This window comes from Camarhynchus parvulus, chromosome 8 (assembly GCF_901933205.1).
Source record: "Camarhynchus parvulus chromosome 8, STF_HiC, whole genome shotgun sequence".
Lineage (NCBI taxonomy): Eukaryota > Metazoa > Chordata > Aves > Passeriformes > Thraupidae > Camarhynchus > Camarhynchus parvulus.
In genome coordinates, this window is record NC_044578.1 from 26865600 (window position 1) to 26876381 (window position 10782).

The 10782-nt window shown below is 47.3% G+C and overlaps 1 protein-coding gene across 9 annotated transcripts in view; it reads left to right on the plus strand.

The window, feature by feature from the left end:
- LOC115906577 (ras GTPase-activating protein nGAP-like) overlaps window positions 1–10310 on the plus strand; it is a 164953-nt gene extending 154643 nt beyond the window's left edge. For 5 of the 9 annotated variants that reach the window (XM_030953854.1, XM_030953857.1, XM_030953862.1 and 2 more), the window contains 4 exons: window positions 921–1123; window positions 1559–1646; window positions 3559–3589; window positions 5463–10310. In XM_030953854.1, the coding sequence (XP_030809714.1) occupies window positions 921–1123; window positions 1559–1646; window positions 3559–3589; window positions 5463–5593 (453 nt within the window). In that variant the 3' untranslated portion in view covers window positions 5594–10310. The remainder of the gene's footprint in view (window positions 1–920; window positions 1124–1558; window positions 1647–3558; window positions 3590–5462) is intronic. The other 4 variants (XM_030953856.1, XM_030953860.1, XM_030953855.1 and 1 more) reach the window with 3 other exon arrangements.
- Window positions 10311–10782: the final 472 nt, after the last annotated feature.

Here is a 10782-nt window from a genome sequence, read left to right on the forward strand (position 1 = left end):
AGTAAATCAGGACTGTTAACCCCACTGAGCATGGCTTAGGACATGCACAGGGACTGCAGGGCTGCAGCTCAGCTTTCATCAGTAGCAGCAATCAGATTTTGTCTTGGGCTTCTCCTGAGGCAAATGCCTGTCAGCCAGGTACTGCAAGGTTTCTGAGCTGCACAGAAATCTGCATGATCTGTTTTTGAAAGTGTGTGTTTTTTCAGGAGTAGATCCTATTTTTCCAAATACAGTCACAGCCATTTGTTGCTGTGGGGATGGAGTTGTTGTGTAAGAAGTCTGGTATTTTGAGAGGCAGGGAGTGAGGAGAACATTTAGTGGACAAAGAAGCAGAAACATAGGATTGTTAGGAAAGGGGAATGAACCCAAAACAAAGCAATATATTGAGATTCATGGCACTATTGCAGAAACGATTGCCCAGAGGGACAAGAAGAGCAAAAGCTCAGCCAAGTAAGGCTCTGGTTTGCAGTGACTGGTTTGCTCCGACTTGCCCTGATTGATTAGGTCCTGAAGAGTGAGTTATTTGGGTCCTACATAGGTCTGGGTCTTTAAGTTTGGGCAGCCTAGGCCATTTCTGCAATTAGCAGATCCATTTCCAGATGTTAGCAGCATCTGCCTGAGAACTGCTAGAGTCTGGAGTAAGGCAGGATGTGACCAGTCAGGGCTGAGGAGCCGTGTCAGAGCCCTCTGACTGCTGGAATTGTGCTGCAGAGTGATACCCCAGAGCGTGGGAGCAGCTGGATGTTCCTTCTCTATGGTCACCCCTATGTTTGCTTCTCACTTCCTTTACTTCAATCAGCTTATTTTTCACAAAAAAAAAAGCCCAACACTCCCCTAAAGAGCAGCAGAGCATTATAAGGATCTGATCTCTCCTTTTTTCTCCTTTGCCCCTGATTCCCTGGTGCCTCCCTGGCACCCAGTACGAGCAGGAGATCGCCAAGCTGAAGGAGCGCCTGCGCGTGTCCAGCCGCCGGCTGGAGGAGTACGAGCGGCGGCTCCTGGTGCAGGAGCAGCAGATGCAGAAGCTGCTCACAGACTACAAATCTCGACTGGAAGACAGTGAGGACAGGCTGCGCAGGCAGCAGGAGGAGAAGGACAGCCAGATGAAAAGTATCATCAGCAGGTGAGGCTTTGGGAAGCTCAAACTGGGTTTTCCAAACGAGACAAGCAGCTCCCCTGTGCAGCTCCATCCTCAGAGCTGAAGAAATGGGGATGCAGTATGGAAACTTGCTTGAGATTGTCAGGAAGGTAAAGGAAAACATTTAGGAATTTTTACCTTAGGTCTCTGAGTCTAAGTCTTTATTTTTGTTGTTGTTTGGTATCTGTACATGAAATCAGTTTTTCAGAGCAGTGGCATTTTTGGCAATGTCCATTCTGCAAATAACAAGGTTGGGCAACTGGGAGTGTCATATGGAGAGATAAGCTTTCCTGAGAGCAGCAGAATTCTTCTCTTGGAGAGCCAGGAGAAGCAGAGAAGTCAAACCAACAGGCCAGAGTACCTGAAACACTTGGGAATAATATTAAACTGTCCTAATTTGTCCCTCTCTTTGCTCATCAGACTCATGGCTGTTGAAGAGGAGCTGAAAAAGGATCATGCTGAGATGCAAGCAGTCATTGATGCAAAGCAGAAAATCATTGATGCACAGGTAGGTAAAGAGCTCAGGATCTCCTAGGAGCTGTGTGTAGAACCTGTTCTTGGCCCCTCTCTCCTGCCCCAGCACTGTTCTCTACCTTCCAAGCCATATCAGCCCTCAGTCTGACACAGGTCTCTTATTGCCTCTGGGAGACAACTTTGGGCTTTATTTAATTCTGTCTGACCTGGGCTTTGAGGCAGCCTGGCAACAAATCCCAGGACTGATCACATCTCCAAAACCTTTGCTGCTTTGTGAGATCCCAAGGGAGTAAAGGATTAGCAGTGCATTGTGTAGGTGTTGTTCCAAGTGTGGGCCTGGGACCTGTGGGAAAGCTGTGCCTCACCCCAGCATAGTTTAGCTGCCATGTGCATGCATCTCAGCTGTGCCAGCAACAGCATGGCTTTGGACAGTGGAGTCCAGGAAAGAGAATGCTGCACCAGAGCATTGTCCTGGGAATGTCACGTGTGGCATTTCACCCACTGGCCGTCCCCGGCAGTCCTGGGGAAATGCCCATTTCCCACAAACCTGCAGCTCCCACCTCAGCCACCCTGGGCAGCTGTGGGGAGGGGAACCCAGTGGGAAGTGCATGTGGGTGTATCCTGTGGGGTCATTCCAGCTTTTCCTCTGTGTGTGTGCCGATCCCACAAGAGAACCTGGGACTGGTTTGTATCTGCCTGCCGTGTTTACATTTGTGGTATTTGCATTTAGAGGGTCTCTTTCCTGCTTCTGGGCTTTTCAGTAGTTCCATATGGAAACTTTCTTTAATCATTTTTTCAGGAATAACCTAAGTTATTCCCTACACAAAGAGTGATGGTGGGAGTCTCAGCTGAACATGGTTAAACTTGGCACTGGGGTATTAGAAATACTTGAATTCCTGTAAAACTGGAGGGAAAATATAAAGCAGCAAGGAGCTGTGGTTTTTGGAGATAGGTACAGTCACGGCATCTCGCTGTTACAGACATGGAATGGCAGCTCATCCAGGAGGCAGCCTGGATTCTGAAATGGGTGGATGCATTTTTCATCTGCCTCAAGACGATGGAAGGGCACTGGGCAAACATGCAAAGTGATTTTTGGAGGGGAGAGATTGTGACTGAGTAAGAAACTTGCCTGTGTTACCTGTGTATGCCAGGAGGCTCTCAGCCTTGGTGTTGGTTATGGGCTAGCAAGGTGGAGCATGGACCATTGTGATCCCAGTGTCACCAGCTGGCAGAGGGGACCTTTTTCAGCACCTGTGAGACCTTCAGACCCTCAGGGCTGGATGGAAGGGTGTAGTCCTCAGTCACACTTCATCAAGTGATGCAGCGTTTATCACCTGTGGTGGAAACCAGTGAAAAAACAGGAGCAAAACAGCAACATTAATGATTTCTCTTTTTCTTGGTCAAGCAAGGTCACTGGCAAACCTCAACTGCTTCACTGTCAGGCAGTGCATGGGGGAAGTGCAGTTGTCACTGTCCTTCCTCGAGTACCTGAGCAGAGGAGGAAAGTGGTGAAAGATTCAGAGCAGACTCACCAGGGGAGCCCAGGTGTCTGCTGGGTTCTGTAGCAATCCCTTGAAGTCCTGCTTGGAAGATGTTATTTAGTCTGATTCCTTCCGTGGCTAGAAAAGGAAAGGTGGTTTTTTTGTGTGAGATTTCATCATGTGAGGCTGGAACCTGGTTCATCACACCTGGCTGAAGAGTTAAAGGCTGCCAGGAGCAGCAGTGACCTGGGATCCTGTGCTTAGGGACACCAGCCTGGGATGGTCTGAGGGGTGCAGGGCAGCTCCCAGCACTGCCCCCATGCACACAGACACGAGCTGCTGTCCTGGCTCTGGAGCCTGAGCAGGGATAGGTCTGGCCAGAGGCTCTCCTCGGAGCGGCGCAGCTGCAAAGAGAACTGGCCCGGTTGCTATTGCAAGTGACATCTCCGCTGTGTTAAATTACAGGTCATAAATGGGGATGAGATAATTCCAACAGGCAAGTAAACCCAATCAGTTCTCTAGCTGAGCAGTACCCAGTCCTGGCCCAGCACACTGACCTCCTACCCATTCCAGCTCCTCCTTCTCCCTGTGCCCTGAGCGTGTTAGAGACGTGCCTGGTAGATCCAATTTTCCTTTCAGTAAGAAGATGCCTCTACTCACCAAGCCTGTGCTTTTAAGATTGATTTTTCCAAGTGTGGATTTCCAGCTGTTTTGCAGACTGGCTCAGTGAGTGCTCAGCAGTGTCTGAAAACACCCAGCCCTTCATTCTCAACTCTTTGGAAAGATTTTTTAGAAAATTTTCAGGAAAAGTTTCAGAAGGAAAATTTTCATTTTAAATTGTATGTTCCAGGTGAAATACAGTCGGAGGAGTAGGAGCTTTGCCTGGCTGAGGAGCACATTCCTTCTCAGGCAGTTGTGTTCTGCAGGGCTCATTTCAGCCTGGGAGGAGAGGCCTGTAACTCCTCAGCTCCGTGTTCTCCCTCCTCCCATCAGCTGGATTGGGATGAGGGCTAAGACAGGCCTTGTGCCTTGTGCCTCTTCCTCCTCTGTTGGCTTTACACAGAACTCAGCATCTTCAGGGCTGTAACAGAAGCAGGACTTAAATTCTGTTTTGTTTTTGCACCCGAGCACTCAGCCCTGTGGGGGAGAAAAGCAAACATTGCTGATTAGTGCTGTAGCATGCACTGATGTGCTGGGATCCGAATCCCAAGGGGCTGTGGTGGCACGTGAGCCTCCTGAGCAGTGTGTCTGAACTGTTCCTTAATGTTTATGCCTTCTGTGCATCATTCTTCCCTCTATTTTGTTTCTCCATGGGCTGTACTGGAAAGAGTTCCAAGTGCAACTTGTTTTGGTTGAGCAACTTAGACATTTTCACTTCTCAAAGAACAAAAGCCAATTGGCTGGTGGCATGGAGAGCACGGTTACCTTCCTGCTATCTCTAGCACTGCTTTCTGCAGCTGCATTATTATTATTTTTTTGGAGAAAGATGGAAATTGTCATCTCTGATTACACCAACAACTCCTTGGCTTGCCCCTCTGGTGCTGTATCCCAGTGTTAGCAGGCTGGGTCTGGTGATGGGTTATGTCAATTTAGCAGCACACATCCCTGAGCTGTCTGCTCCAAGTGGAGGCTGGCACGTTCTGTGCAAGGACAATCAACCAGGCACGTGCATTCAAGGAGCCCGGGAGCCCCCTGAGCTGGAATGGGTTTAGGAGCAGCGTGTTCCATGTTTGTTCTTTGTGTTCTGTCGATGGCATCTCCCCTCCACCCACAGTGCCCTCTCCCCCTCACCTCCAGTAACCCTCAGTGTTAGCTTTGGCTGCTGCTTCTCTGTGTTGCTGTTGCACTGTCACTGCAGGCTGCCATTATCTGCTTTTTTTTAATTATTGTTTATTTATTTATTTATTTATTTCAAGCATCCCATGAGTTTACTCTGAGCACACTCCATCCAAAGCACAGAGACAATGGTCGGCAGATACCACTTGCACTTTTCTCTGCCAGATGAAACCCCCCCACCACTTTTATTTTCTGCTGCCTGTTTCTGTTTCTAATTGACTTCTAAAATGTAATATGGAAATTGGCTACCATTGTTATTAACACCGACCCCCTCCCACTCCCCTGTGGCAAAACCCTGCCTGGCTGGGTGGAGCCTCCACACCCGGATCAATTCCCCGCTGTAACTCGGATTCGTCGCACAAAAAGCCCCGGAGGGCCGGAGCGGCCGCAGAGGAGCCCGTGGCACCCCGAAAACAGAAAGAGGCAGACAGCCCATCTGGGCAGGGAGCGCTGGCCCAGCTGCCTCTGCCAGAGCCCAGGCTGCTCCCAGCCAGGGCGGGCAGCAGCTCTGACGCTGTGGGGTGTCTTTGCAGGAGAAGCGGATCGTGTTCCTGGACTCGGCCAACACGCGGCTGATGAGTGCCCTGACGCAGGTAAAGGAGCGCTACACCATGCACGTCCGGAATGGCAACCCTCCCAAGCTTTCCATCACGGAGAATGGTGAATTTAAGAACAGCAGTTTCTAATTCTGCAGGTGCTGCCAACCACCTCCGTGGAAGAGCAAGACGGAGCAGAGCCAAGACCCCTCACCGTCACTGATTGTTGCACATAGTTCTTCTGTAAAAGGAAAATTGTATTGTTTGAAGATTGTATTGTTTGAAGATTGTTCTAAAATTGTTTTAGAGTTGTATTTTAAAATTGTATTTTAAATTGTTTTAAGATAGTATTGTACATTCAATAAAATTGAAAAAGCAACTCTGAAGGGTGGGCTTTAATTCCCCACTCAGGGCCAGGAGAACCAGGCTCCCGAGAATAAGTCCTTGTGGATCACTGTGTAAATAGAGGGAGCTCTTGGGTTGTGTACAGAAAATGCCAATGTAATATACCAAAAGGAAGTGAATACTGTAGATTTTTTAATTATTGCTATTTTTTTTATTATTATTATTATGTTGTTGTTGTTGTTATTGTTGATGTTGTTGTTTTTCTCTTGTTGAAAGCACTGCAGTCCTGGGAGGAGGAAGAGGGGGGTGTGTGTGCGTGTGTGTTGTGGGTGAGAGACGTGAGCAGCGGGTGACCCGAGGCAGCAACTGGCTGATCAAAGGACGTGAATGGAGTGAAATGAATTCCATAGGAAAACTCACCAGGTGGGTTTATTCCCCTCTTCCCCAGCTGGTCTTTAGCTGAATGCAAACTTGATAGCAAATGTTTTAGCAAGAGAACTGGCTCTTGCTGTGTCCTGTACCTACTTCCGATAGGACTCTGTCATAAAACAGCCTTTCTGAAGAAGGTACAAAGTGGGAGCAGCAAGCTGGATTCCTGGAATTTGCACAGTCAGGCTTCCTGTCAGACAGAGGGAATCTGCAGGATTTTGTGGTAGGATTCTTTCTTTTGTAGCCCAGTTCTGATGCAGTTTTATATTTTCTTCTGTTTGGAGGATTTACAGACCTGTAAATACTTTTTTAACGATTTCTAGCCAATCTCTACTGTACACCCCCTGCAGAGGCACCCTGAATTCCCTCTCTGCTCTCCATCAGGAACAGACAGGTTAATCCTCTTGGGAAAGGGCTAACCAAAGGGTGCCCATGCCCAGCACAGGAAATTCCATATGCAAAAGTCCCTTTTTCTAGAGGATTTCTGTATTTTAATGCTTGCTTATTTTCACTATTTCAGCCACTTGCTTAGCCAGTGTGGTTCCAATGAAAGGTGCTTTCTGCACCTTTGTTTAAAGATCTTCCATTTCTGCTGAAATTTTTCTTTCTCTGGATAATTTAAAGGGATTTTTTTTTTGAGTTCTGTACACTGCAGTTCTTTTCAGGAGTTTTGACTAAGTTTTTGTCTACACTTTCAGTTGTGTTTCATAGAAGCATGATTCCAGACTGTGTGTGAATGGGATATTGCTCCAAAGTGACCTTCTCCTGGGAGACAGTGACATTCACAACCTGTAACAGATGAACACTAAATGGCTTGGTATTGTCAATTCTCATGATTTCATCAAGTGCCACAATAGTTAATCTGAGAGAGGGTTTGGGTTTTTTTTAAATCTCAGATTCTGGAGTCAAGTGTGAATTTTTACTTCCAGCTTTTGCTGTGCATTTCTAGCCCTCAAACCCTCACATTAAATGAAAGTATTGAAGCATTGATTGAAATTGCTAATTACAGAAACATACCGATAACAGCAAGTGTGATTAACCAATCTCACATGATGTGGAAATTGGAAAATTTTACTTCAATTTGAGACAAAACCTTGAGAGGGTGCCTCAGTGTGGGATTGTCTCACGAAAAATCCAGGAGCATCTAAGCCAGTTCCCTGCACAGGAATTATTGGCAATACCAAGACCCAAAGCTGGTGTCTGTTGCAAAGTTTGCCTGGTTTTTGGAAATGAATTCATCGCAGCCCTGTGGCGGATGCAGGAGGTGGCAGAGCAGTGTGTGTGCTCTGGTGTCACAATGCTCAAGCTACCATCACCACCCCCGTGTGTTCTGTGCATCAGTGCAGAGACCCTCTGCTGTAGGATGTGTGTGCATCAATCCTAGCCAGGCCTTCTGGAGCACAGCAGTGAGCTGGCATTTGGGATTAATGCTCGGCTCTTTGGGATCAGAGCTGCTCTGGCTGCTTGGCCAGGACTCTGTGCTGGTGGCACTGACACACCTGGGGTTGTGCTCTGCATTGGCTCAGCAGTGGTTACTTTTCCATACTTTCCAAACCGTCTTCCAGCTCTAGATCCTTGCTGACCTCTGATATTTTATTCCTCAAACTGTGCCTTTGAGTTTCTCCTTTCTCCCTTCAGGCATCGCAGCCGTATCAACTTCTCCAGTTTGTGTTGAGCTGTCACGTGAGGGCCTCTTTTACACAAACCCTTTTTGTGGGCTCTTTTGTGGGATCTGCATGTCCCTGTAGCCATGAACTGTAATTGCACAGCTGTAGCATGGGGGAACGTGTTCCCATCCCTTTTGGGATGGGCATGTGAACTTCTCCCTTGTGGCACAGTGCAGGTGATGTGGGTGTGCTGTGAGCGAGGTGTGAGCGAGCGCCCGTGGGGCTGCACGGACAGAACAAGGCAGGAGCAGATGTGTTGTTCTAGGAGAGTTATTCCAGCATTATTTTGGGAAACACCTTTCTCCAGAGCTCCCCAGTGCTCTGGTAATGTCAGGGGCTGCTGGCTGACCTGTGTGGTTTGATGCTGAGGTGTCCACTTTGGTTTCTGCAATAGGGGTAGTATTTCAGCCTGGATTTTTAGAGGGGAAATAATCCCTGCCCCAGTATTGGTGAGGTCTTTGGTAGTGCATCATTCCAATACTGTACCTTCTCCTGTGTGTTTCTCAAGGTTGTAGAATGCTTGTAGGAAGAAGCAGTGGCTCTCTGAGAGCCTGACCCCTCTCTGTGGTCTCGGAGCTCGTTGCTAGGTTGGTTGTTTCTCTGCTTTTCCAGTTTCTCCCCTCAGGTGCCAGGCGTGCTCCTCCAGCTCTGCCACCAAGGGGTGAAGGTTGCAGAGTCAGTGCTGCTAGACTGGAATTGATCTGCTGCAGCAAAACACTGCTCCTGAGTCCTGCAGGCAGCTGTCTCTCCTAGTTTCTTACCAAGCAGCCTTCCAGAAAACTTTCAGCCGCCTCAAGCTGACAATATGTGAAAATGCCAGTTTCCATTTTGTCCAGACTGATAAAATCCGTGCTCTGTTCAGGAGCAGGAGCCCTGCCTGGGCCTGATCACGTTTGGGTTTAGACTCGTGGCCAGTGGGCTCTAGAGGGAGTAAATGGTGCAACATGTGATGGGGAGCTGGCTTTGTGTTCACACTCTGAGCAAAGGCTGATGGCTGTGTCTAATGCTGTGCAAGGAGCTGCTGTTCTCACTGAGGAACAGATGAAGTGGTGCAGGAAAAATTGGATAGCCTGGAGGAGAAATGCTCATGTTCCTCAGACTGAACAGGAAAGTCATCCCATCTTGGTGTCTCAGTCCGTGCTGGCCATGTTGGTACCATTCTAGGAGGGTTCTCTCCAAACCCCAAAGCCACTTGGGCTTCTTGAGTGCTCAGGAAAAGCCTGAGGCCAGCACAGCAGGGCAGGGAGATGGAGCAGCCTCTTGTGTGTGGCCTCTTGGCAGGTTATGTGTGGTGTCTGCAGCATGTGAGGTGAGCAGGGACAGGCTCTGAGAGGACAGAGGGAGCACAGCCTAGGCAGCATCCTGTAAATCCCTGTTCTTTGCAACTCTAGGAATTCAGGCCTTTTTTTTAGGGGAAATAGGTTTCACATCTAGGAATTACCAACTGTTACTTCCCTGGTGTATCCAAAATGGGCAGCTTTTTACAAAAGCACAGATCCATAACAGCTACACATTTTGCCACATTCCTCTCCAGTGGCATAACTCAGGCAGGGAATCTGCAGGAGCATGGAAAGGGATGTGTGTATTTTCTAGTTAGAGAATATGAGGTGTATCCACTAATAAATTATTTATTCATCTAGTAAATCATCAAAGAAATGGGGTTTATTTTGCATTCATGTAATTGCTTTGGTTTGCCTGTGAGTTTTTCCCCCATGATATATTCATTTCATGTTCTGATGCTTGCATAAACCCCCCAGCTTTTAACTTAGAAGTCCATGAATTTTACAGCCATGTCCATGGAATGTGTCAGCAATACTTACTTGTGTGGATGAATTCTTCTTGTGTTCTGCAAAAATGTCTGTGTTGTTCCTGGAGAACAATTCCTGTCCCAGTTGAACCATGATGTGCATTTCCATCAGTGGTGGGCATGGTCTGCCAGACGAAAAAGGGTTAAATTTAGGGTGATGTTTTTAAATGTTTCCTTCTCCACAGTAAGTTAACCCCCAGGAGAGTGAGCATGTCCTCACAGATCATGCCTGCCAGGAATCCTACCTGCAAAAATAGATTTTTCTGTCTCAAGGGCCTTAATAAGAGTGTTACTACACAGAACTGTTCTACAGTGATAGCTCTAAATAATTTATTTTTTATTTCAACAAAGTACACCTTTAAAAAGGAATAAACTTGTTTTTCAAGCCGTATTTTTATGCTTGTAGCACTGGACTGTTTGGTCTCTGAGATCCATTTCTGCATTTCATTGCCTGGGTTTGTTCTAAAGAAGATTTATTTTTGTTCTGTGAATAATTTTTGAAGGTTCTTGTAATATGTACAGATATAGATACATTTGAGGACTTTTATTGATATTCCTACAAAGAATACAAATAAACTTTAACTTTAAACAGTTTGGACTCTGTAAACTTACACTGATTTTAAGTCTCCCTCTTTCCTGTGTTTGGGTTGTGTTTGTGTAAATGCAGGGGGTGGAGAGGAAGGAATTCCCACTGGGACAAAATGGTTGGGACAGAGCAGCTCCTGCCTGGAACAGCCTCAGCAAACCAGGGGCTGAGGGGAACAAGATCAATTCCTGCCTCCTGAGGTTGGGAAATGTCTGGCATTGTGGAGTGAGAGAGCGACAAGCTGTGGAGACAGGGGGAACTGCTCTCTGCTTCCTTTAGCTGTGGGGTTTTTCACTGAGTGCTGAAAAGAGAGTTCTGTGTATTAATTACTGTGGTTATTCCCCTCACACCAAACAGTGAATGTGATCAGCCCGGTTTTCCTGTTCAGACCATTCCTAAATTACACATTCTCACACAGCAGCCCGAAGCTGCAGAGTTGGAGGCATGAACATGCAGAGGGATATTATTTACAGGTTCACATCA